We start from the raw sequence: 27,960 nt of genomic DNA, 5'->3' as shown, positions 1-27,960 counted from the left end.
TATACAGTATACTTGCCCTTCCCTTTGCCAAAGGATTTATATGATTCTGCTCCTTCCTGTGCACAGAAAGACATAGGCAGAATGTTAGCCTGTCTTCAGACAGATTTACAAAATGTTAATATAAATGTAAGAGAATTGTTTTAACAGTAAAGAACAGAAACCACAGCATTTAAAAGGTGTTTTTATTAGCCATTTGAAACATCATTGGAATAAAACAGCCTCGTTAAAGATACATTATTATTTATCTGACATGAGAACTATTTCATTATGTGTCAGTAAGTTGGTGGAAAATTATCTTAGCAACTCACTTCTGCTTCCACAGGAGCTGTATTTTCTCTTACAAAAATATAGATTTATAAAGCTTTCCATAATTATAAGCAAAACCCCATGTAAAAATGGGTCTTCCATCTTTTTTCTGTTGTTTGGACATGAACATCAACATAAATTAATGAATTACCCAATGACATGGACAAAAAGTTCCGGCTGCTATGTTTTGGAACTTTAAAAAATGAAATATGCAGAAGTATATATAAAAAAAGCCCCACAAACCCAATAGTTCGTCAAGTTTAATAACCAAGTGCTGAAGCACGTGTTTAAATAAATAATAGATATTTAAAGAATTGTAAGCCAGGTATCGTAAGGGTGTTTTATCATTATTATTTTGCTATGCTTACTTTATTTTAATAGTTTGACACTGAAATCATAAACTGTAAATGTAGATCGTTGTCAGCTGAGTCTTTGCCAGACACCAAAATGATTTGACAGCTGACAGCAGTCTGCTTGAATGCTATAAACTGTGGGCCTTGTTTCCAGCAGGCTATCAAAACACCATTTTAACCTTCAATTTCCCCATATATCAAGGGCAAAATGAAAAGAAATCCCTTTGGTATGATGTCATATTGTGAAAACTCTTGTTAGGATTGGATTCAAAGAACCGTAAGGAAAAGAAGTGGCAATGCAATATTGCAAAGGGCTTGCAGCTCATTGCAATGCTATAGTGTAGTAGGGAGGGTCTATGGCAGGCATAGGCAAGCTCAGCCCTCCAGATGTTTTGGGACTACAACTCCCATCATCCCTGACCACTGAACCTGTAAGCTAGGAATGATGGGAGTTGTAGTTCCGAAACATCTGGAGGGCCGAGTTTGTCTATGCCTGGTCTATGGTGTTTCTCATGATTCAGTTTATGCAAAAGGCTCTTGTGCAAAAAGATGAACAGTTTTGGATTTACTTTCACTTTTATACTTTACGCCACTGATGTGGGCTATAAAACAGCCCTTCTGAGTGGAAGAATTTTTCTGCAGATGGATGGGCACATTTGTATCCACTCCATAATCATATATAACACTTTCTGCCATGATACATGGAACGTCATTGGTAACTTGCTTCACACAAAACCTGCATTTCCTAATTGATCACTCAACTGTTTCTAACAGCAGGTTTGTACTGCAATAAATTTAATTCTTACTACAGACAAGTCATATTGCAGCAACAGTTTGAAACAGTAACAAAAGGCATCTTTGGTCTTTATAAATATTGTGGAACATTCATCTTAAAACATAAATACAAAAATATTGGCATCATGAAGAGTGTAAAAAGTAACAACGCCTAAATATTCCAGGCTGACCTGTAACCCTCCATTCTGAAGGTGCTTTAAGAAGACTGTGCTAAGGATATCCTGAGCCTATTTAAATAAGCCAGATGCACCAATTAAATACCTTCCTCTTGCTTTCATGTTTAGGATTACTGTAAAAATCCTCAGTATAATTTAACACTTACACAGTTAAGTCATCTAATCAATATAGGACTGGTCCTTTTGTTGCCAAAGACATAAATCACCAGGTAATTCTGAATGTCCTAGAACGTTTATAGAGTGTGGCAGTTTAAGATAGATATTTCACTCCTTCATTGTTCCTCATGAGTTTGTATAACCCCTTCCCGCCATTCACAATTTAAGTTCACATTATTGAGCGTACTGGCATTCCCAAAATACTTTTAGAGTTGAATCTTGATGGCACCACACCTCAACAGTGGAAGTACTGTTGTCATTTTCAACCAAGATATGGTTATTGCACACTAATTGCTTTCTTCTAACTGATTTACCTGTTAAGCAGATGGAAAATAAATTATTAGAATGTGTTGTCGTTGTTTTCTACTGCTATCTATTATTATTATTAGTCACTATTATTATTAATCACATATAATACCTAACATTTTCTAAGTGCTATACAGGGATTAAAAGAGAAGACAGTATCCATAATGATGGAAAGAGCAAAGCATGTTTCCCGTTGGGTATGTTGTCCTAGAACAATTGGAGCAGTGTGATAAATTATAAATAACTCTGCTTCTATAGGGCTACCTAAAGTGATTTTTAATTGTGTTTTTTACAAATGCCTTTGCAAAAAATAATATGCTAAATGCTCCAACCTAATTTCAATTGAATCTAACTATTTCAAGTGTTTCAGTTACATGAGCATTTAAATACAGTTGTACCTTGGATCCCGAACGCCTTGTTGGTCAAACATTTTGGCTCCCGAATGCCACAAACCCGAAAGTGAGTGCTCCAGTTTGGGACTGTTCTTTGGAATTCAAAAGTCTAGTACGGCTTCCGCGGCTTCCAATTGGCTGCAGAAGCTTCCTACTGCCAATCAGAAGCTGCGCTTTGGTTTCCAAAAGTTTTGGAAGTTGAACAGATTTCTGGAATGGATTCCGTTCGACTTCCAAGGTACGACTGTACTGAAAAGGTTACCTGACAAATTTTGCCACAGCTAATAGCTACATATGTCAAATAGAAATAATTTACTTGTGTAATGCATGTTCTTTAAGAATTAGCAACTGTATATTTTACATCAACCAATTTTTTTTTAAATATCTTCACAAAAATGTTCATTTCCTCTGAAATGACAAACTTTTCTCTCATTTGAAAACCTTGACTGAATACTTTGAAATGTTCTATAGATTTAAAGAGTTTACATTAAATAACTGTAATCCCCAAATGCCACTGCTATTATGGGATCAGAATTACATTTCTTTTTAAAGTGGCAATGGCAATTTTGCTGAAACTTATCCATGACAACTACTAAAACAGACAAAACTAAGACAATCATTTCCATAGTTTTATTTGCCATATGTCTGTTGCTATAGGAAAATATTCCAGATGGCTTCCATAATGATGGAATGAGAAATATGAAACCAGGAGCTATTCCTGATACCACACATTAAATAGCCTATCAGTAACAGCATGACTAAGTAAAAGCAAGCAAGGAGCCGAGTGAATGAGATAACACAGAAACTCTGCTAAGAACAACATTTCCTATATACAAATAAAAAACAGATTACATCCAGCATTTGGAGAATTCTTTCTCATTAGACATTGAAAAAAATATTAAGTATGTACATTTGAGAAATAAGGAGAAAGGGGGGGGGGAATACTCTGAGATTTCAAATAAATTAGAGACTTCCTAGATTCTAATAGGGACAGAGGTTACTTCAGAAATTTTAAAAAAATCATTTTTACTCTGCCTTTTTGTTTTTAAGTATTTGGTAGGTAGGTGTCTGCAAATCATCAATGGTCTCTGCAATGGGTTTATTCACAGTTTCTGGTAGTAGAAGAGTAAGGAAACCAGCTGACAATCCACTGATTCCAAAGACCACAAATGGTACAGATGGGCCAAGGGATTTCTAGAAGAAATTAGTAATAAATTCATAATTGATACACACACACTTACACAAGTTACTGAAGAACAAATACCAACAAATCTATTACCCACTCAGTTCATATGCATATTCCCAAGACAGACATTTGAAAAAATATAATTGTATATATACAGATACCCATAGGCTATACAGTAATAATAATAATAATAATAATAATAATAATAATAATAATAATAATTCAATGACAGCTCACTTTAAGTCCTGTTATCAATGGGTTGTATCCAATGCTAATCCTACTCAGAGTAGACCTACTAAAATTTACAGCTGTGGTTAACATGGTTTCTTAATTCCAATTGATCTACAATGTGTATAACTTAGTTGGATACAACTTGGTACCTTTTTGACATGCTAAAGAACTGTTGTTGAAGACAGTTATATTCTTCTTCTGCTGAAGAAAATGTAATGTGCTAAACTATTTTCAGTCCATAGAAAGCAACACACCATTTACTAGGAAACTGCAAGAGTATGATCACTTCAGCTATGGCCATGGTTAACTATAGCATATGTAACCCTGCTTCATTTAGTGCTAAATATTGTGTGTGTGTGTGTGTGTGTGTGTGTGTTTGTATAATGCAATATAATGGAGGGAAGTAAAGTCGTATTACTTACCAGAGAAGGGACAAATGGAGCCAAAATACCACCAAATCTACAAGTCATTGAACATACACCTAAGCCAGCATTTCTGTTTTAAAAAGAGAATTTGTGTTAAGTATCTGCAAAATATTTGCCTACGAAGAGAGGATCAACACTGAAACCTTTTAATTTTGTTAAACAGTTTATGCATAACAAGATTGTTGTGCTGAAATAATCATGTAATCTTTACCCCCATACAAAAAGATTACAATGTATTACAATACTAGATATCTTGTTATATTAGTTTCCATACAATTGACTTCCTAATCATCATACTGTGTAACCTGGAAGAATGCAAGGTGAATTTTAGAAAATGGCATCTTACCACTAGGTGGTGATAAAACACCATTTTTTAATTTCTCCATAGTTTGTAAAGAATATTTTTACTAAATGCTAATGCTATAGGTTTGGTGTGGGAGCAACCTAAACCCTGGAAATTCATAAATGGTAGGATTTTGATTATTTGGGGTATGAATGAAAATAACAAGCTGCAGAACTGTGCCAGACAAGGAATCCCTGGGTTGGCCTATGCCAGGGGTTGGCAAGGTTTACCTCGCCTGGGCCGGTTCACTCCAGCAGAGATCCCTCTGTGGGCCGGATCTCGCACGCCTGCGATTTCCGGCGCCCGCATGGGGACTCGCCGAGCAGGTGGCTTGGTTCGGGAGCGACTCATGGACCAGTTAAACAACCCCCGTGGGCCACTTGTGGCCCATGGGCCTTAGGCTGCCGACCCCTGGCTTATGCAAACCAGCCTGGCCCTGCTAGTGAAGAACAAACCCATTAACATGACAAAAGGTGTTGATGGCCCATCTAAGAGGAATCCTTGGTCCTGGGCAGACAGAGATTGCTAAAGTGTACTGGAAAGAGGAACGGAGAGAACAAGGACAGAGATCTGCCTTGGGCAAGCTGGCTGAAGGGAGGCTGAGAGAGATGTCTTGGATTCCAGTACTGCACTCTTGTGGGGAACAAGTCCCTCTTGATATGACAATGCTATAAGATCTGGACTCCCTCCATCCAAACTCAGGTGTAAATACATGAATAAATCATACTTCTTAAAGCTTTGACAACCTCCACCACATCTTCAATTCTCTAAAGGAATCCCAGGCATGCCTTGGCAGGGACTGGGGTGGCCGGTAACAATACAAATGTTTAAGCAGAGAAATGTATTCAAGCATGCAATATTGTTTCAAATGCGATTAGCTGATCACATATGGGATCCTCTTCCTTAAAAAGCAGTAGAGTGGAACCTCGGGTTAAGTACTTAATTTGTTCCGGAGGTCTGTACTTAACCTGAAACTGTTCTTAACCTGAAGCACCATTTTAGCTAATGGGGCCTCCTGCTGCCGTTGTGCCGCCGGAGCACGATTTCTGTTCTTAACCTGAAGCACTATTTCTGGGTTAGCAGAGTCTGTAACCTGAAGCATATGTAACCTGAAGCATATGTAACCCAAGGTACCACTGTATATATGAATCATTTTGTCCCAGAAAGACTTGAAATGTGGAGAAATCTCCATGATTTAAAACATTCAAGCTTCTAAACATGTAACTCAGGAACAGCAATGCTAATGCTGGCACACCTGTAGCTTGTAAGCTGAATGCACTTGCCGATGAGGTTTCATTTCTTTGCGCATTATCGCTCTTGGTATATGAGAATCGTATGGGATTTGAAGCCAACATTTTTTAAAAAAATACAAAAAGAAAATTGTTTACCTCACTACTGTTGGGTAGAGTTCTGAAGTGTAAATATATACGATGTTGAAAGCAGCACTTACAGTCAATTTCCCATATAAAGCTAAGATGTTGGGACTGAATAAAAATCCTAAAACAGAGTTTGAAAGAAATGTGTTACCATTATCAGCTCCACCTTCCCCCATTAAGTAAAATGACACACAAAGGCAAAGTTCTGATTTGGCCACATTTGGAGAAGATTCCACTGAAAACAAGGAAATTGTTTCAAGAACATTTGTATTTAAGTTCAAGTGGCAGCTTCTAGCTTGTGTCAGAAGTTCTCTTTTACAAAAGTTATTCTTTGGCATTAAAACACTGCATGCACCTGCTTTCATGCCTTTTGATGAGATGAATTATGTGTGTGTAATGTTTACTTAGAAAAGGACATATACTCACCAGCTCTATTTTCTGGTAGGAACATAGTGAATATACAGGCAAGGCCTGAAAGTATCAAAAAAGCAGTTGTACTTTTACGTCTTCCTGACCTAAAGAGAAAATGTAGAAGCAGCTCAGGCTGAAATCTCTGCAAAAATGTATTTTACAATTTGATTATTTGAAATGATATTATATTTTTTATTAAGGGCCAACTATACAAGTAAAGGAAGGCCAAAGATGCCAAAGGGCGGAAATAAATAAATAAATCTTACCATGATTTTTCAATGAAGAACATGCAGAGTGGAAATGCTGGAACTTCTACCAGGCCAGAAAGAGCCACATTTAGATATAGGTTTCCTCCCCATTCTCCAGCGTTCAGTGTTAAGCCGTAATAGACAAGGCTGCACACATACCTAAATGTATCAGTTAAAGGTTGATCAGCTAATGCAGATCCTCAAAGGTCAGTGATGTATGCAACAGTAACCTTATCTTTGTACCATATAAAGAATATGTACACAACAGAAGAAAGCAGACAACAAGGCTACATGTGCAAGTTATAACAGCAAGAGCCAAAACAGAACTCCACCTGAGATTTTGCTAGTTGTCTGATTACAGTGGTGCCTCGCAAGACGAAATTAATCCGTTCCGTGAGGCTCTTCGTATAGCGGTTTCTTCGTCTTGCGAAGCAAGCCCATTGACAGCTTAGCGGATTAGCGCTATTAGCGGTTTAGCGGCTTTTAGCGATCAGCTGTTAAGCGGCTTATCAGCGGATCAGCTGATAAGCGGCTTAGCGGCTTAGGAAAAGGGGGGGAAGGGGGGGGAAAACCCCCGCAGGAACTCACAAGACATTTTCGTCTTGCGAAGCAAGCCCATAGGGAAATTCGTTTTGCGAAGCGCCTCCAAAACGAAAAACCCTTTCGTCTAGCGGGTTTTCCGTCTTGCGAGGCGTTCGTCTTGCGGGGCACCACTGTACGTTATTTTATGCTATTTTACCATTTGTGGTGCAATTCCTGTTCAGGTGCATTTCAAATACACCAATAAGGTAATTGTGCCATAAACAACAAATTTAGACAATTGGATTAAGATTCTGTTGAAACTATCAAAACCTCAATCACACCAAGCTTAATTTCAACTAGTTACAGAAAGATAAAAATCAAATTAGAATACAGGCAGCTCAACTTCTTTTCTTTCTCAATCCCTAAAAGACCTAGAGAAAGAAAATTTCTCTGCATGTCCACTGCAAGTGATTATTTTGCATCTGGTTCTGACTGTATCAACATCCAGTATAATCTTTAGTACAAAAGACTTTAGGGAGACCCCAAACCTACAGTAATAAAACAAAGCCAACTCATATGAAGCACTCCATCAAGAAATAATAAATACTGTATAGTAGTTATTTCAGTTGTAACCTTCTTTGTGGAGTGATACCCTTAAAAAATAAATTTGCTTTTTTTTAAAAAAAAAATGGACCTTGTGCTCTTAAATCCCCCTAGACACACATCCATACACACTTCTAAATGGAATTCATAATAATAGTTCTGTTATTATACTTCTCATAATGATTATCTCTTTAAGCATTATACCACAGAAGGTATGAAACTTAGAAAAAGAAAGAAACAAAAACTTCAACTCTGCTCTGGGAGCAGAAGAGGCAGAATCAAAAAAATAATGCCTCACGACTCAGAAAAACTCATAGCTCTATACAAATATTTATCTACTTTTGGAAACATCAGGTAATTTTGAAGTTGTTCCAATGAGGCATCAGCAGAATAACATTTTTTTCAAATAGCCCCAAGTTTGCTATTTTGTGTGTGCAACTAATTCATGTACCCTTAGAAGCTCTTTTTATTATTTATTATTTTTATTTTACCAAATATACATCAAGATGACAGTGCGCCACCGAAGGACTGGATGCTTAATGAGGCTTCGGACACCAGAAGCTGAATCATCCTTTTTTACTGCTCCTGTGCATTGCTTCAGTTTCACAGACACTCTTTCTTTCCCATTACCAAGGGCTATGTATTGTAGCACATTCTCTGCTTCTGTTGTCTTCCCTTGGGAGTATAACCATCTTGGTGATTCTGGAAGCATGCTGTAAAGAGAAACATTCAAACCAAGATGCCATGGATAATTATTTTGGGGTTTTTAAAATCTGTATATTAACACAAGTGTCTTTTCATTAGGTCATCATATATTACTAGCCTTTCAAAGCTTGACAAAATCTATCAGAAAGCAGGTAAAAATAGTGTATGCTAGTGATCTGCAGTCTTTTAAATTTATGAATCTGCAAACCACTGTGAGATTAGCCAAATTTATCAAAATATTTTAACAGAATGGTACAGAATGACAACAAACAAGATTACTTCCAGTTCTCTGGCTCCCAAATTAGCAAAGCCACATTATTTATATATCCACCCATTATGGTCATATTCCATAGATATATATTATTTTCATGAATCAGTAAAAGTACAAAAACTGTTCAGTCATTTAATTCTAATAAAGCTATACTGCATGTGCAAACACTGCCAACCTTGACTTCCATTAATACAAAGGGGTGTTTGTGAAAATCACAACCAACTGGATTTTTCATCTGATTATATTGTTCCATAAGCAATATGTAAGCATTTGATTATGGACAGCAAAACAAAAATCCCCCAAGTTCCTCTAACTTATTTTACTTAGAACACAAGTCATTTCAAAATTCTACCTTTACTAGTCTGCTCTCCAGTAATAATACTTTATTTCTGGTTTGCAAGTTATATAACATAAACAAAACATTACTTACAAAGAGAGGAGGAGAAAGAAAAGTCCTGGAGAATTGGATACGAAGGCAAGGAAACGCCACTCTCTTATGTAATAACCCAATAATGCATAAATTGCTATGCCAACCGCAAATGTCAAATTTGTTAATGAGCCTGAAAATAGAAAAAAAGCAAGAGGTTTCATTAACTATGGCTATAAGTCTCTCCACATAGAAAGTATACATACAGGGTGACCCAAAAGTAGGTACCGTATTTTTCGCTCTATAACATGCACCCGACCATAACACACACATAGTTTTTAGAGGAGGAAAACAAGAAAAAAAATATTCTAAATGAAACAGTGGATGTATGATTTTTGTGGTTCATGCTGTGGCCACAGACATGTGATCTGACAGTGAGTTTGGAGTAGCCCAATGCAAAAATCCTGAGGATCCATGTGGATCCATGCTTTGTAACCACGTTTTTGCACCACTGCAGCCCCAGGCAACAGTGGGTGCGTGATTTTTTTGGTGCAAGATGTAGCCATGGACATGCTATGTGATCTGATGGTGAATTTGGGGTGACCCAGTGCAAAAATCCTGAGGATCCATGTGGATCCGTGCTTTGTAACCACGTTTTAAGTGTTGAGGGAAGGAAAAGCACTCAAGGGACAAGGAGCACACGTGGGGTGTGTGGAGGAGGATGCTGCTAATAATGCAGGAGAGGAGTTTAAGGGGAGAAGAAGCACGCGTGGGGTGGGTGGAGAAGGATGCTGCTAATAATGAAGAAGAGGGGTATAAGGGGAGAAGGCTTCTCTCCTCTCCCGCTTTGCTCCTTTAAAGCAAGCAGGCTCTGCTTTTCTCCCTGCTCTCCCGCTTTGCTCCTTTAAAGAAGCAGGCTCTCTGTCCCTCTCTCTTCCCCACTCAGAGGCTCTTCTCCTGCTTTGCTGTTTCAAAGTGAGCCACAGAGGAGGGAAGAAAGGGGAACCATGGATCCTCTGCTCACGACTGCAGCAGATCTCCCCCGCCACCCGTAGGCATTCCCTCCATAACACGCACAGACATTTCCCCTTACTTTCTAGGAGGAAAAAAGTGAGTGTTATGGTGCAAAAAATACAGTATACAGTTGAATCAGTGAAATTCATGACAACAGATTATAGAGGTACCCATAACTGACCTACCACAAAGTGGCAGTTAAATTTCAGGCTGACAGTTGGAAAGAATAGTGGAGTCAGATAAAAGGATTATTGTGAATGATGATAGCGAACTTGAGTCAAGAACAAATAAAGTGGATTCTAAAGTCGTATACCTACTTTTGTGCCACCTTGTTGTTATAAGAATTTAAGGTCTCATATATATAAATTAAATGTTCATAAATTTACAAGGCAAACACATACATAAGTATATAAACCACATGTCTGAAATAGTACAGGACAGCAATCCTGAAACCATTTTGACTCTCCCAAATTGACCTCAAATGTTTCTCTGCAAGGAGGAAGGAAATGGGAAAACCTCTCCATTGTCTTCTGCTTACCTGTCTTTAGGGCATCTTTGTGTATTAATAGGGCGAGCCTATTAATTCAGGAATTAAAGTATTTACCATCACAAAAGAATGATCTGGCGGGGGGCCACCAGGTGGCGCGTTGGAAGATGGCCAACAATAACATCTCTCTGACCCATACGAGGTAATTAAGGGGCTGCTATGGGAAGTATGCAGCCTTCCCTCCCCCCTCCCAGGATGTGGGGGGGGGCCCTGTCTTGCCAGCGGTGTTCACAATGCACCCCCTAATCCGAGAGATGGGGGTGCCGAACACTTGGCACAAGCCCTCGGTGAAGTCAGATCTTTCTGTCGCCGATTCCAATTAGCGCGTGCTGGTTGCTTCAGCTTGGAATTATAATTGGAAACATACGATTGGAAATGAAGCTGAAGCACATACATCAAGTAAAGCTCGACAGATAAGGCTGCTGATTAATGGATCTCTGTGACCGGGAGTGACGGATGGATAAGTAAATCTTCTGATGAATCACCACTAGGAGACTGTAAGTTTGGAACGAAGTGGGGGGTGGAGGAAAAAACTCTTTTTTTCTTTGCACGATGTGATATTAATAACCCTCCACCCCAGAAAGAAATAAGATTGTCGCGTTTTTATTAATCATAAGCAGGATTTTAAGAACTGTGTGGGGATGGATTACAACAGGAGAGAAGACTGGTGAACGGTGAGAAAGAGGAAATTTTTTATGACGCAGTTAAAAAATGGGGTCTCACCAAGACAGGCTTGCTGGAGAAAGAAGAACAGGGGGGAGGAGAATCAGGATCGTTCGAAAGAGAAGGAGTGTTGGAATGCAAGTTTGACCTGACAGAGCCTCCTGATTTATTTGATTTATTTGGCTAGCCTGAGAAAAAATAAAGGACAGACCGAAGATTAACTTTGTTTATGGAAGCGTTGAACAGAGGCTGTCCCTGAGCAATATGGTTTTTGAAGAGTACAAAACCCACACAGAGACGCCAGTTTTCAATCTGCTTGTGAGAATCATCAGAGATCGCAAAGAAAGGAATATATGATAACAACAAGATGAGAAAGAAAGTAATAAAGGACTATCCGGATCGAACTGGATAGAACTGTCTAATTAAAGCAGTAAAATAAGTGATGCCTGGAGTTATCCGGAATTTTGGACTCGTGCGGAGCTTGATGTATGGGTACCCTCAACAAAATTTAAAATTTGGCTGTATAATTTGGAACTAATGTGATTTGAATAATGTGATGTGATTGGCCTGTTAATAAAAATTATTTTTTTTTTAAAAAAAAAGAATGGTCTGGCTGCCCAAGTAAGCAATCGCTGGTCATTGTTAGGTATCCTGGCAGACAGGATTTCTGTTGTAGACTGCCTCCTTCTGTGATGTATGTATGATGTTTTTTGGGGTGGTCCTGAGCTACAGAGTGGGCAATTTCAAAAGTCTATATAAGGGCTTGCACACCATTGTTCTGGGTTCCTCCTCCGTCCTGCATGTGTTGAGTGAGCACCCTGTTGCAACAGTTTAATCAGGCTTACTAGCTGCTTTGCTTCTCAATATTCTCTGGTTGGCCTCTGTTATTCCTCCTACCAATAGGGAACCCACTTAAGGACTCTGTGCGGGCTCTTGAATGCCCCATAAGGGAAAAGGAGCAGATTTTTTCTACATGACTGTATAATAAGACCATAATTCATAAACCCTTACTCATGAGGAGTCCAACACTGTTTAGTTACTTTATGTATATTTGAGCCTATAAGCTAAAAGACCTGAAACACCTTTGTGGACTTTGCCAATTGGAAACCAACTCAAACATTTAGGAAATAAAATTTAGTTTTTGAATCAAGTACAATAAAACTATCTTAACTACATACTCTAACCTTCTTGAATCTTAGGCAAGCTAGCAAGCCACAGCAAACTTACTTTAAGAAATTAGATCCCAATTGTTTAAGAATACTTTTTTGAAATTCAAGGATCTAAAGTGAGTAAAATGAAAAACAAACAGCACACATGAACTAAAAAAAGATGAAGAAGAGAAGAGTTTGGATTTGATATCCCGCTTTATCACTACCCTAAGGAGTCTCAAAGCAGCTAACAATCTCCTTTCCCTTCCTTCCTACAACAAACACTCTGTGAGGTGAGTGAGGCTGAGTGACTTCAGAAAAGTGTGACTAGCCCAAGGTCACCCAGCAGCTGCATGTGGAGGAGCGGAGACGCGAACCCTGTTCACCAGATTACGAGTCCATTGCTCCTAACCACTACACTGCACTGGCAAGAAAATGTTGTAACTGATGTATCTCAGCATAATCTAAAATATAATCCAGAATAGAGATGGGAACTACATAAATTATGTAGGCAATGGGCCGAAAGCCATTTTCAAAAGTATTAACATTTCAAACTGATTTATTTATTTATTTATTTGGGAGGGGGAAGGGAGAATCCCACCAATTTCAATACACTTTACTCGAAGACTGCAATCTTATGCACCCTTACGTTAAACCCCTCTAAAGACAGTGGAACCTTGTTCCAAGTAAACATGCTTAAGATTGTGCAGCGAGTCGCCACATTACTATGACTGCAACCTTAATCTATATGCTACTTGGACTTTCAGAATTTTCTAAACGATCTGTCCGTCAAGGGAATTGTGGATTAACAAAAAGCTTGGCAATCTATTTTATGTATTATTAATTGCACTAGTTACCAATAAGATCAGTTCACAACTGCAGTTCAAAACCTGTAGCTTACAGAGTCTCAGATGCTGCTGTCATGACAACACACACATCATCAACACTGTTGTGAAAGGCAATGATCAACGGCAGGGAGGTCTGAAGTGGGAAGCATTCTCTACACATGTAGGCTTGCTGCACCATTCAGAATTCTGATCCTGAAGGGTTTATAATGACAAGGGGAGGCCTAAACACGTAGAGCAGGCTCCCGTTTTCAGACGGGAAGTTGAAGTTGATGCCGGTTGGAAATGAGGATGTAACAGCAGGTTTGGGGCAAGTGAATGGTGTTCCCTCCATATGATGGTAATGGGACAAGGACAGAATGCCTATAGGGGCTGGAGGGTTTGGGCAAATTCCACTGGAAAGAGAAATACACAGAGAAAAGCACTGAAGTCTAGCTGCTGTGTTCGATCTATGAAAGTCCATTCTTCACAAAGTACAAGTTATCACTTGTCCTCAGTGATAAACTAGCCTTCTGACATACGGTTAGTTCAGTGGTGCTAAACAAGAGTGTTTGGGTTATGATCCTGCCTGAGGACAGCATTTTAAAATAATTCTATGCAGTGCCTAACTGTCACAGGCAGGACAACATTCAAGAAAGAAAATGAAAAGGTCATAAAGGCTTCCCTGACTGCTCTAAGGTTCCTGCTGAAAACCAAAATGGGGGTGTGAGGAATTAAGAGTTGCTCAGTCTCCCCCAAGACACAAATTTAACGTCATGTGTGGTTTAATGGGGCAGGAAAGTCTCATTCAAACACTAAGAATCATTACTTGAAGAGGGAAGGCTGGGTGGAGGGAGAGAAAAGAAAAAGAAACCCACAGCAGAAATTTATTGGGGGGGGGGGGGAATGTGCTTCTGCCAGTGCTTAAGTTTTTGAGCAATAGAATTAGGAGTATTGAAAGCAAAGAAGCAAAATATCTATTGTAAAGAAAAAAGGTCTGTCATAAAAAACAATTATTGACTGAACAAATTCAGTGTTGTATCCACCTAAATAGATGCACTGAAATTAATGAATCTAAGCTAGTCATAGCCATTATTTCCAATGGGTTTACTCTGAGTAGGACACAACTGGTGGAAAGCCCCAAACACAAATTTTACAGTTTTTAGTAACTGGTTCTACAGAATCACAGAATCAAATTCCCATCAGAAATAAAGATCTACTAAATATTTATTTTTTTTGCCAGAATTTTAGGAACTGCATTTTTTTTTTAGCAGACTGAATCAAATTCTCATCTCTTACCTGTCAGTGCCCAAAAGGATTTTCCTACATATTCTTGTGTCAAAACAAAAGACACTAGAGACATACCACCATTTGTAATTCCAACGAAAAAGCGCGACATTGCAAAAATGTCATAGTTTGGAGCAAATGCTGAAACATACCCAAAAATGACATCTAAGAAAAGACCTGCACAAAACATATAATGGGTAAAAAAAATATTAGTTTTGTGGTGCAATCCTACATATGTCTACTAAGAGGTAAGTCCCATTGAGTATGTATAGGATTGCAGTTTTCAATGAAGAAAAAATAAGGTGAAAGGAGAAATAATAAGTTCCCCCCCACCATAGGTGAAAACCTAGCTCCACTGAAATAGACCATACTGTACTTCTAGTATCTTAAAACATCAAGAGACAAATTATGCATACACACACGAGTTGACAGTACCCCAAATTAAGATTTGTTTTTTAGAAAAAATCAAATATGCTATATTTATAAGAGAATGTAGCTACCACTTAACCCCAAAGTCTTCCTACTAAGTTATTTTAGTATGGACACAAATGTATGTTACTCGCAAATGTGTTAGCAATATCTAAAATGCCAAAGGTGTCCAAATGGAAATCTGTGAATGCTCCTTCTACAAGACAACACTGCAATTCCGTGCATGTTTACATGGAGCAGAGGGTTGCCAACCTGGCACCTTACTGAGCATGCATTAAAAAAGGAGAAGTTTCTAGCCCTCATTCCCCTTGAAAGAAAATTATGAAGCCTGGCTGCTCCTTCCTGTGAAATCAGAGTTGTGATTGATGAGTGAGTTGTTTGGATACCAAGCAGCAGGAATCCCATGTGTCCTACAGACCTACTCTTTCCCTTTAATGCACCTTGCCTGTTTCTTATTTTCTAGTCCTTAGATCCACACACTTGCTGCTCTATTTTTCTATTTGTTTGTTTTGCTGCCTCACAGCTATGTGAAGCATTCAATAGACAGCTACTTCAGAGGCTTTCAAATCTGTGCTGAAGTAGAGGAAGTGTGGAAATCACCTGTCACTTGTTTTGCTGCCTGTTGGTCCCATGGATCAGGCAGCTGCAGGAGAGGGGCCTCAGCTGAATATTGGGAGGCAGGATACGACAGCCCTTTATTTATTTATTTTTTGCTTCTTCTGAATGCTCTACATGCTTCTTCTGAATGCTTCTTCTGAATGCTCTACATCCCTTACGAGAGATGGCGCCCCCGGGTTTCTCCGTCCTTCACCAGTCGCGGACTGTGGGCCGGGGGGGAGGGGTGGCGTTATTAATCCGGGAAGATTGTTCTTTCAGGGCTCTACCATCGCCATCGATCCCCGGCATTGAATGTGTTGGCCTAGTGTGGGGCTCCGAGGTGAGCTTGGCTGTCTGGCTGGTGTACCGGCCACCTAGCACACCAGCAGCCACCCTGTCAGGCCTGCTGGAGGCGGTGGCTGGCTGGGCCTTGGAGTTCCCTAACCTATTGGTATTGGGGGACTTCAACATCCATGCTGATGCCACTCCCTCCTCACAGGCTCTGGACCTGGTGTCTTCCATGGCGACACTAGGGCTCTCCCAGTTTGTTTCGGGCCCCACACATCAAGCAGGCCACACGCTGGATTTGATCTTTGGCATCGGTATAGATGTGATCATGTTTCCTTCAATGAAGGTGCCATGGTCTGATCACTATGCTCTGAAAGCCAGGATTGACGTTCCACCCCCACCCTGCTTGGGTGGCGAGCCAATTTGGGCTCGCCCGCAGAGGCTGATGGACCCTGATAGATTCCGTCAAGCCTTGCGGGACCTTTCTCCCCCTGGCGACTCATTGACTGAGCTTGTTGAGGCCTGGAATACCCAGCTCCTGGCAGCCATCGATGAGATCGCACCTAAGCGCCCTCTGCGACCCCGCAGAAACCGGGCTCCCTGGTTTACCGAGGAGCTCCGGAAAATGAAGCGGGACCTCAGACGGCTAGAGCGAGTATGGCGGGGTGCCCGTGACGGAGCTTCAAGAACATCTTATAGGGTTTTTATGAAAACCTATGAGATGGCAGTGAAGGCCGCTAAGAAGTCCTACTTCTCGGCCTCCATTGCATCCGCTGGCTCTCGCCCGGCGCAATTATTTAGTATAATTCGGTCTTTAACGTCCCTTGAAGGACAGCCAAATTTAAATAACAATTCGACACACAGCTGTGAGGCATTCGCGAGCTTTTTTGCGGAGAAGGTCTTGTTGCTCCGCCATGACCTCCCTGCCAATTTGGATACAATAAAGGAACTGGAGGCCCCTCGACTGTCCTCGGGTTCAGTATTAGACCACTTTGACTGGATATCCCCAGCTGATGTGGACAGACTCCTCCGAGCTGGAAAGCCCACCACCTGTCCTCTCGACCCGTGCCCGTCCTGGCTGATTAGAGCGTGTCCAGACGAGGTGCGGGGCCCCCTGGGGGATATCATCAATCTGTCTCTTGGCGCTGGGACATTCCCAGGGGAACTGAAGGAGGCAGTGGTGCGCCCGCTCTTAAAGAAAACATCATTAGATCCTTTAGATCTATCCAATTACCGCCCGGTTTCGAATCCTCCATTCCTGGGTAAGGTGATTGAGAGAGCGGTTGCTGAACAGCTTGGTAGGTTTCTGGATGAAACATCAGCTCTGGATCCATTCCAGTCCGGCTTCCGCGCTGGTCATGGGACCGAGACGGCTCTGGTCGCCCTAACAGATGATCTCCGCAGGCAGCTGGATCGAGGCGGGTCGGGGCTGCTGATTCTTCTAGACCTGTCAGCAGCCTTCGACATGGTCGATCACGAACTCCTAGACCACCGCCTTGCCGACGTGGGGATCCAGGGCACAGTCCTTCAATGGCTGCGCTCGTTTCTCTCTGGTCGGGGACAGAGGGTGGCGCTTGGGGGGGAATTGTCATCCCGCCACTCCTTGGTGTGTGGTGTGCCCCAGGGTGCAATACTCTCCCCGATGCTTTTTAACATCTTTATGCGCCCCCTCGCCCAGCTTGTCCGGAGTTTTGGGCTGGGCTGCCATCAGTATGCTGATGACACCCAACTCTATCTGTTGATGGACGGCCACCCGGACTCGGCCCCAGACACACTGATCAGATGCTTGGAGGCTGTGGCTGGATGGTTTCGTGGGAGCCGGTTGAAGTTAAATCCTTCGAAGACAGAGGTCCTCTGGCTGGGACGGGACGACTTGGGACTGAGGGGGCAACTCCCATCTCTTGCGGGGGTGCAATTAGTGCCAGCACCGTCCGTTAAGAGTTTGGGTGTAATCTTCGATACCTCCCTCTCTATGGAGGCGCAGATTGCAGCTATAACAAAGGCGGCATTTTTTCATCTCCGCCAAGCTAAGCAGTTGGCTCCTTACCTCTCTCGCCCTGACCTAGCCACTGTGATCCACGCGACGGTCACCTCCAGACTGGATTATTGTAACTCGCTCTACGTGGGGCTGCCCTTGAGACTGACCCAGAAACTCCAACGGGTGCAGAATGCCGCAGCGAGACTCCTTACGGGGTCTTCGCTTAGAGATCACATTCATCCGGTGCTATACAAGCTGCACTGGCTCCCGGTGGAGTACAGGATCAGGTTTAAGGTGCTGGTTTTAACCTTCAAAGCCCTATACGGCCTAGGGCCCTCGTACCTACGGGACCGCCTCTCCTGGTATGCCCCACAGAGGAACTTACGGTCTTCAAATAAAAACACCTTGAAGGTCCCAAGCCACAGAGAGGTTAGGCTGGCCTCAACCAGAGCCAGGGCTTTTTCGGCTGCGGCTCCAACCTGGTGGAACGCTCTGTCACAAGAGACAAGGGCCCTGCAGGACTTGACATCTTTCCGCAGGGCCTGCAAGACAGAGCTGTTCCACCTGGCCTTTTGTTAGGGCGCAGCCTGACTCCCTCCTTTGGCAATCTTTTCAAGACTTTAGCTTATGGTTGCCATTAATTTTGTTTTTAACTCATTTTTATAATGTTTTATAATGTTGTATTGTTTTAGTGTTGTTAGCCGCCCTGAGCCCGGCTTCGGCTGGGGAGGGCGGGATATAAATAAAATTTATTATTATTATTATTATTACAGCAAGGACTGTTCCATAGTTGTTGTTGGGAGGGTCTCCTCACAAGCTGGAGGCACGGCAGAACTTTGCTGAGGCTCTTCAACCTCCTGGTTAACAGCTGATGTACCGGAAAGCAGCAGCTACTGAGGCTTGAGGCTGCTCAGCTGATGCATGGGGAAACATCCCCGCATATCAGCTGAGTAAGTCCCACTTCCCCTCCACCTCACATGAGTTGGAGCAGCAGCAGCAGGGCTTTCTTGAGCTGCTCAGCTGATGTTTTATGTTTCCATCTCATTTTTATTTCTATACTTTTGGAGCTGGCAGTCATTTTGTGAGTGGTGCCCTTGGCAGCTTCTGGAAATTCTAAGTGTGCTCCAGACCCAAAAAGGCTGGCGACTGCTGACTTAGAGGTTAAGCCCCATAGCATCCAATGGGGATTTCTCCCTAGTTAAGTGCATTTAGTATTACAGAGTAATTTTATTTTGTAATTTCATAATTTTGTGTACTGATTCTGAAACAATTCTGAAATATAATGTGTGTGTGTATAAATGTATACACACACAAATAAGGCACTCATACACCATCAGTATGAATCACTTAAATCTAAAAAAATCCCTAGGTGATATTAAACTCGCAAATTTCAAACAACCAAAAGACTGTGCCAGATACACAGTTTTCCATATTATCTTACCTGTTAGATACACAGGCTTCCTGCCCAGTTTATCTGACAGTTGACCAAACAATATATTTCCAATAAGCAACCCAGCAAAGTACAAGGATGCTGCCAGGCTCACCTTATATGCTTCATGTCTGATTAAATACCACTGTTAAAAACAAAAAAGGACTCTTTTCAGTTAAAACATAGTAACAAACCAGTGATAAGTTATCTAATCTCAACAGGTCCACTAGACAGAAACTAGTGTAATGGCAACAGGCCTGTTAGTCAGAAACAAGTTGCTGCCATTTCCAATGTAGCCAGGAGATTGGTTGGGAAGTGACTGCTGAATCCTTTCTCTTCTTGCTAGCTTGCTTGCTTGCATACATACTTGCTTACATACTCCTGAAACTGCTGCTCCCGATTCATTAAACTCCCAGTCAGGCTAAAGTAACATCTACCAAATGAAAGAGGCAGGGATCCCTCCTGCCAACCAAAATGCACTTTAAAATTTTCTCCCACTTTACAGGAAACAGACAAGACCCATATTCTGGCACATGGAACATAAATTTATTCTACCTTCCCACATCAGATTTGAAGTTTAAAGGTAAATTGTTGGTGCACTATACTTCCCAAGCATCGGTTTACAATGCATTTCCTATTATATGCTGGTTTTCTACAAGAGGCTACTTAATACCCACATGGCATGCAAAACTGCCTGGCTGTGAATGAAAAAGGACTATGGTAGAATTGCACAATGGGAACAGTAAAATGCCTTCTATAACCCCCAAGTTCATAAGTCATCTCAAGAAGAGAGCACAGAAGCATATCCATCGCAGACCATTAGGGACATAGAGGAGCTCTCTGGTCTGGAATACATTTTGGAGTTTTGCGTAGGAAAGAACTGCAATCTGACATTGGTTACTATGGTAACTAGCAAAATATCGAGCTGAATTCATAACGGCTCCTTGTTTAAACAGCTGGCCCTCATATTTCAATGTAATTCTAGGAAGCTACAGATTTAGAGCTTCTGATGAAGTCCTTGATATGAAGGTTAGTGATCAGTACAAGTACAAAAACAAACAACACCATACAATTGGGTGTTAATCCAAGCGGGAAGGTGAGATGAGCTACAGGAACCACCGTTATAAGAAATGAAAATGCAGCTGGATAAAATATTGAAATTAAGAGTGATGCTAAGAACATGTCCAGCATTTTATTAATCTACATTGACATTTCTTAAAAGTTTGGTTTCTGTAACTCATTTTTTCCCCTTATTACATCTGTAGTTCTTACCTACATGTTTGGCTCTCACTCAGTTTATAAATGCACAAAATTCAAATACAGATCTTAGAGTGAAATACACACACCCAAACACTAAAACATTTAAACATTTACCAAAGCAATACAAGAGCCAGTTTTCAAAAACTGACATAATATTACATTTATCAAGCTTTATTATGCCTATTTTTATAATAGTTTTGAAATGAGAAAAACATACACCAATATAATTTTAATACGCTTTGTGAGCCCATCATACCTTCAAGCCTTTGGCAGTTCTTGAATCATAGAATTGGAAGGGACCATAAGGGTCATCCAGTCCAACCCCCTGCAATGCAGGAAACTTTTGCCCAACGTGGGGCTTGAACTCATGACCCTGAAATTAAGAGTCTCATGCTCTACCAACTAAGCCATCTGGCTAAGATGTAACAGAAGTTTTGACATGACCAAGAACATATAGTTTATGAAGAATGGACGTTTAGCTATCAGGATTTATGTGCAGAATATTATATGATTATTCCAACAGTGATTTTAGCCAGAACACAGAGGTACACCACTCAAAATAATCATAAGCACTTCCATGCATACATCTGCAAAACCAGGAATTTTATTATGTTATAAATCACTGAGCAACTTCTCGCTCCCACCATTTCAATTCTCCAGAACGCAATGTAATGTAGCTAGTGTGGTTCCATCCAGATGTTGTTAGACTGCAACTCCCATCATCCCTGGCCATTCGTCATGCTGGCTGGGGCTGATGGAAACTGGAGTCCAACAACATCTGGAAGGCACTACACTAGCTACTGTTTAAGGCTAGAGAGCACAAACACTTGAGTGTTCTGCAGTAAAAAGGAAAGCAGAAAATGCATCCATGTTTGCATGTGCTTACAAATCAATTTAAATACTAAGAACACCAACATGAGGCTACTTGGAAGATACTAATTGTGTGACATCTCTTTCAATGATGGGCCCAAATTTAAACAAAATGCTGGTTCCCACAAGAGCAGTCACCTTCAAAGGGTTTCAAGCAGCCTAGTTCCATGTTTAAAGGGTTCATAACCTGTGCAGCACCCTTTATGTAAGCAGCTAGTACATATGTGTACATCTTCCCTGACGGACACAAATCAGTAGCATGCAAGTACCACATGGATAAGGGCTAGAAAATAATTTAAATGATTCTTAAACATTGAAATCAGGCTAGGCACATGGAACTCTGGATGAGCAAATGCTTTGCACACACCCAATCCCATACTTTATATATGCCCTTTCAAATATGTAAATGCTGCTTTGAACAATGTTTGAAAGAGATGCACATAGAGGCAGGGAAGCATGGCTAACAAGTAGCAAGAGAAATAATAAGTTTAAAAATAATCTAAAGGTGCACTAGAGAGCACTAACCCAGGGCCAGAGAAACTATCTGACAATATCACTTTCTCACATACAATTCCGAGGTGATAAAAATGCAACCTCTATAGCCCTAGCTTTTCATCACTGCTTTATTAATTTTATTTCCTTACATTTATTTCCTGCCTCTCTTCTGCCACGGAACTCAAGGCAGCGAACATGTGGTCCCGAGGTGGTCACCCATCCAGGCACTGACCAGACCTAGACCTGCTTAGCTTCAGCAAGGTGGTAGACTTATGTGCCTTCAGACCACACCCTGAGACACAAAAAGAGCACAGACATAGGAGGCTGCCTTATACCAAGTCAGACTTTTAGTTCAAGTAGCTCTGAATTGCCTACTACACTGCCTGGCAGCGGCTCCCAGGGGTTTTTGTAATAATCCTTATTGCATTTGCCCTAAAAACAGTGATAATTATCAGTGGTGAAGCACACTGGTAATGCTGGTAATAGAACCAGAGCTAAAAGAATTGCATGTTGTAGAAACAGCTTGCAGACTTCCAAGAAGGCTGAATGCAGACTCCGCTTATTAACCAATCTACTAATTTCCTGCTGGGCAAACAGACCAGATTGTTCCTAAGGGAGAAGCAGTATGCATGTTCCAATTTTTATTTAACTTTCTGTGTTATCAACATGATGATTCTAACAAAAGCCCCTTCCCCCCTTCTGGTTCTTTTGTAAAATCAAGTGATTACTACTAACCTTCTTTTAATGGGCAGCACGAGTGGTTCAAAAAGTCTAATTTTTATTCAGCAAAAATGAAACAAGCAAGGATATAAAATCATTTTTGCTTTTAAAAAAAATGTTTCCCTCTTTAGTAGGAAACATGTACCTGTGGGGCACAAACCTATTATTAAATGTTCTAGATGATATTTGAAGTCAACTGTGATTAATGCAATGTAGGTATCACCATCCTGTATCTCTTGAACCTTAAAGCAAACAAAAACAAAATAATAGGTGCCATCAAGAGCACTGCGTGTGGGGCCACATTCTCTGAGAGCTGGTGCCTTCCTCTGTGGATCTTCCCTTGTGGAGGCACAATTTAAAAGCAATGTGGAACAGAGATTTTTCTGCAGTGATATCCACTTTACAGAATGCTCTTCCCAGAGACATCCAGCTAGAAGCAACCTTCCCTTCCACTGAACAAAGCCTTCTTAAAAAGAAAACAGAACAATGCATATGAACGAAAATTGCCTCCATTTTACTGCCTTAACTTTACTGCTTTTTAAATTGGCAGTAAGGTTTACTCTATGTTTAAACTATAGTGGTTCTCAACATAAATGTGTTTTGGTTTTTTTTTTTTTTTTGTTTTTTTGCCTGATGCTGAAATAATACTTTTGAGGGTGCCTGGGTACCTGGAGAGAGCATTCCAAAGGTGATGAGACCACACTGAAAGATTCTCTCATCCTGACTACTACCTGCTGCCCATAATGGCAGCAACTGGAGGAAAGTCTCAGATGACAATCTCAGCCGATGTGGGAGGAAGTAATGCAATAGGTATTCAGGTTCCAATATGCTGAGGTTTTCAGGAATAAGACTAGGACTTTGAACTGAGCTCAGAAACTTACTGAGCAACAGTGTTGTTTTAGTACAGCTGAAATGTGATCTCTTCACCTGGTCCCAGTTGGGAGTCTAGCCATAGTGTTCTTCATTAGCTGCAGTCTTCCACGACAGCCCCATGTAAAGTGCATTGCACTAGTCAAACTGAGAAGTCGCGTAGACATGGATAACTGTGGCCAGACATATTACAAACTACTTCTGAAACTCATCTGTTCCATAAGCAAGGTTGCCAGTGGCAGGAGCAGGAGCACTGCTGTTTAAGTACTATAAACTCAAAGTACCCTGGGACACATGAAAGAAGATGCAAAATTCTTTGGATCCTAAAAAATACAGACAACAAAAGAGAAGAGATCCAACAGAAAAAGACGCTCAAAATGCCCACAGCAGTATTTGACTGTACATTAAACAGACTAATTAGGTTTGTGAGACTTTTAAAATGTATAAACGTAAATATGTGGTGTAAGTTACACTATGACACTTTCATTATAAAAGGATTCAGATCATACTGTAATAAATTCTAAGCCTTGAAGAATTAGAATTAACAAATTATTTCTACACAGGGGAGTAGTACTTACATGTTGAACGGCATAAGGAGAAATGTTAGAACTATGAAACACTAAAGGTTAGAGTACTAGTTCAAGTGACTTTCTCTTTAGCAGTGAATTCCATGTTCTCATTTAAAAATGAATTGCAACTTTCACACAAGCCTAACCCATTCTTTTCTTCCAAGGTTTTAAGAGGCAGCATCCTATATTGAAGGCATATGGGCAAAATAAGAAACCTAAAAAATAGAAAAGAATGCTAAGAAACAGCAGCAAAATATACTTGCCTCTGTTACTATGGATGTGAAGTTGCTGGTAAACCTGACGTGTTTTGCAAGAGCCTCCCTACTAGTTTGAATCTCCTCCAGGTCGAGATGATATTCCGGCACTGCTCCCACTAGCACAATAAGCATAGATTGAAAGGCCACAAACACCTTAAAAGCAAAACAAGGAGAGTTTATTTAGAGCAATCAGTCAGATAAATAAATACACATGCCAGGTCCCAACACTCAGTCATGCTCTGGTGTGACCAAGAAACAGAACCCAGTGTAGAGTTGTACAGACAGGAAAAATTGAATTTAGCTCCTACACCTATTGCATCTAGGCCTTTTTACTGCCTGCCATACATATGATTGGTTGCTATTTCATTTTTATGGAACCAAGTAAAGCACTGTACTTGAGACCACTGTTTCTGTAAAGGCAAGATTTGATGCTTGCTGGAATTTCTCTCACTGACAAAAATCCTGCAAAGGGTTCTACTGTGTAGCTGACCACACAGACAGTATGCAATAATATTCTACTTCACAAACACACTGGCCATCAAAACAATTAGCATCTTCCAAGTGTTCATACAAAGGCATTCCAACAACAAAAAAGAGAAGACTAATTATTTGCCACTGAGTGAATCTACAGCCTCATGCACATGGAGTTTGTCCCACTGGACTTAGCTTATGCCTAAGATCACATAGGGACGCGGGTGGCGCTGTGGGTTAAACCAAAGAGCCTAGGACTTGCCGATCAGAAGGTTGCCGGTTCGAATCCCCGCAACGGGGTGAGCTCCCATTGCCTGGTCCCTGCTCCTGCCAACCTAGCAGTTCGAAAGCACAAAGTGGAAGTAGATAAATAGGTACCGTTCCGGCGGGAAGGTAAACGGCGTTTCCGTGAGCTGCTCTGGTTCGCCAGAAGCGGCTTAGTCATGCTGGCCACATGACCCAGAAGCTGTACGCCGGCTCCCTCGGCCAATAAAGCGAGATGAGCGCCGCAACCCCAGAGTCAGCCACGACTGGAACTAATGGTCAGGGGTCCCTTTACCTTTAAGATCACACAGTTTGAAATGCCTAACAATTTAAAACCAGTAAAATCTCCTGTTCTATCTATTCTTAAGGACGGGGTGGGATTTGAGGGTCTTGAAAATCTTCCTTAGTAATATACTTTTTATTATATTTAATGATGTAAATTTTCCATTATCATATTCAACAGCTCTTTAATCAATGTTTAGTACGTAAGAAGCTCTCTAAGTTTTTAAATAATCTTTCAAATAAAGGCCCCAATTATGGAAATGATAATGCAGTATCCCCAAGTCATTGTTGGTTTGCAAGCCCCCTCCATAGAGGCTGGCCCCTTTCACTGTCCTTGGAGCTTGCTTACCGGTAACCTCCTCTGGCTGATATCCAGACAAACCAGGGAGATTTTGATAGGCGACATTTTCCCAAGCGTGGGTAAAATGCACAACCCCTCTCTCCTGCTTCCGCAGGGGAAAGAAAATAAGTCAGAAATCTATTTACATGATGTTTATTTCTGACATTACAGCACTAGAGAAAAACACGTCCTTTCAGTTCAGTTCTTCTAGCACGTCTGACAAACTTCCTGAACATGCGCACACAGAAGGTTTCAAATTACACTCTTCACAGAGACTCATCCAGCCTGTGAACGTCCTGGGAAATTCTTCTTTCCCACAGATAGGCACATCATGTGATGTCAACAATCTGGCTGTCTGCAGCCGTGATGTTTCCATATACTGACATCCTCCCCCATATGAATCATCGTTAGCTGCGGACAAAGCTTGATCCAGAGAAGAAAACAAACAGTTGTTATACATGTAACAATCCCCTGTTGTTTCAGTTCCACCCTTGGAACTACCCGCCACTGGTTTCACCAATGTAACTCTCTGGTTGTCTGACTTCCAAGGAATGAGTGCATCTGCATTACCTTGGTTAGGAAACATTAGCAACTCCCTGTTGTGTCTTTGTCTCTGTCTTAGACATACCCTTAACCTGGCTTGAGTTGTCAACAATAGTAATACATGCAACAGCTGAACTAGCAAACTCTTGAGAATACCTCTTTGGTGGTACGCCCTTTGTAACTCTCTCAGACCTGCGTATGAGGTGCTGATCCTCTTTGCTGACTGGTTCAGTCTCAGGACTTTTCGGAGAACCAGTTCCAACTGTAAACAGTGGTTCATCCTTAACCTGTGAAGATCTAGCTTTTGTGTGTGAACCTTTCTCAATGACTGTGTCAACAGAACTCTCTGAGCTTTCTGTGTCACGTTACACAAGATAAAAACAATAAGTGACTTCAAAATCTTAAGCAGCACTTTTCTGGGGGTGGGGAGTGAGTTGGTCAATTAGTATTGGGGGGGGGGTCATCAGCCTTTACTTCTCCCCAAGATATCCTTCATGGCTGCGGAGGTTTAGGACCAATGTTTTCCTTCTCCAAGCAGGCTACTTTCTCAGGCTGACAAGCCTCCCCGCAGCACGTGCAGAGCATTGAGAATCTGAACCTCAGGGTTGTGGGTCGGAGCCCCACTGTTATGTACTGAGTTGAATAGAATCCAAACTGCAGCAGTCTGATTGGTCCTAGAACAATAGGATTCAGAATGCAGCCGTCTGATTGGTCCTAGAACAATGCAGCAGTATGATTGGTTGGCAGGAACCACCCAATCATGCTCCAGATAGAAGTGAATACACAACCTGATTAGCTTACAATAGAATTCCGGAATTAGCCAATCATGTGCTGCCCATTGTGTAAATAATGTATATAAAGCTTTGAGGGGACTTTCATTTTCATTCCTCCTCACCACTATGAGCTGAATAAAGAGCATGAAATCACTTTGCGACTCCCACGTTGGGCAGGAGGTTGGACTAGATGTCCCTCATGGTCCCCTCTACAATTCTATGAACTATTCCACAGGGGGAGGTCTCTCCCCTCTCCATACACCCAGCGCCCCGGAGGGCGAGTCTCGCTGGTCAGGTGCTTCCAAAGGAAGCAGCATCCTCCTCACAAGCAGCTGCGTTGCAGGAACAAGCGACGTCGCTCCCCTCAAACCTCCACGAGGCAGCGCAGCCGCTTCCTGCCTGCCCCGCGCCCAGGTCCACGTAGCGCCCTGGCTGTTGCCTTGGCAACGCGCGCCACGCACACACACACACACCCCGTGACAAAAGGGGCTGAGGCGGAGGGAATTATGGGGGCAACCGCCATCTGGCCACGCGGGGGGGGGAGGGGAGGAGGAGGAGCCGGGCGGGCCCCGCGCGTCGCCCCCACCTGCAGCAGCACCAGGAACGCGGTGAGTCGCTTCTGCCTGGGGCCGAACTCCCCCACCAAGCCGAAGGCCTCGTCCAAGTCCATGGCTCCCCCGGGCCTCTCCGAAGCATCCCCGTCGGAGAGAGCGAGCGAGCGAGCGAGCGCCGCAGGGCCTCGAGCGCTCCTGCGCTAGGCGGTCGCCGCCGCCGCCATCCAAAGGTGGTGAGGTGGCCGAAGTGTGGGGGAGGGAGGGAAGGAGGAAGAGAGAAACGGTTTCTAAGCGACCTCTAGCGGCGGTTGCTGAC

General features: G+C 41.8%; 1 protein-coding gene across 5 annotated transcripts; it reads right to left on the bottom strand.

The window, feature by feature from the left end:
* Positions 1 to 165: 165 nt before the first annotated feature.
* LOC309342489 (solute carrier family 22 member 15-like) lies at positions 166 to 27,960 on the bottom strand. Of its 5 annotated transcripts, none has more exons than XM_081862992.1 (12): positions 27,677 to 27,960; positions 24,424 to 24,570; positions 19,389 to 19,521; positions 14,668 to 14,832; positions 9,236 to 9,365; positions 8,321 to 8,542; positions 6,723 to 6,863; positions 6,472 to 6,560; positions 6,058 to 6,166; positions 4,324 to 4,396; positions 3,520 to 3,678; positions 166 to 2,100 (listed from the first exon to the last, which is right to left on the bottom strand). In XM_081862992.1, the coding sequence occupies exons 1-12, from the start codon at positions 27,758 to 27,760 to the stop codon at positions 2,074 to 2,076; spliced, it is 1,479 nt and encodes a 492-aa protein (XP_081719118.1). In that variant the 5' UTR covers positions 27,761 to 27,960; the 3' UTR covers positions 166 to 2,073. The 5 variants fall into 5 exon arrangements, 4 of the variants coding, with proteins under 4 accessions (XP_081719118.1, XP_081719117.1, XP_081719115.1 ...); XM_081862991.1 differs by lacking the exons at positions 24,424 to 24,570; positions 27,677 to 27,960 and adding exons at positions 22,151 to 22,293; positions 23,603 to 24,336 and having other exon boundaries at positions 3,515 to 3,678; XM_081862989.1 differs by lacking the exons at positions 24,424 to 24,570; positions 27,677 to 27,960 and adding exons at positions 22,151 to 22,293; positions 23,603 to 24,336.

This window comes from Podarcis erhardii (genome assembly GCF_964252035.2).
Source record: "Podarcis erhardii genome assembly, chromosome: 5".
Lineage (NCBI taxonomy): Eukaryota > Metazoa > Chordata > Lepidosauria > Squamata > Lacertidae > Podarcis > Podarcis erhardii.
The sequence above is the reverse complement of the archived record's forward strand: the minus strand, read 5'-3'. Positions and strand labels throughout refer to the sequence as shown.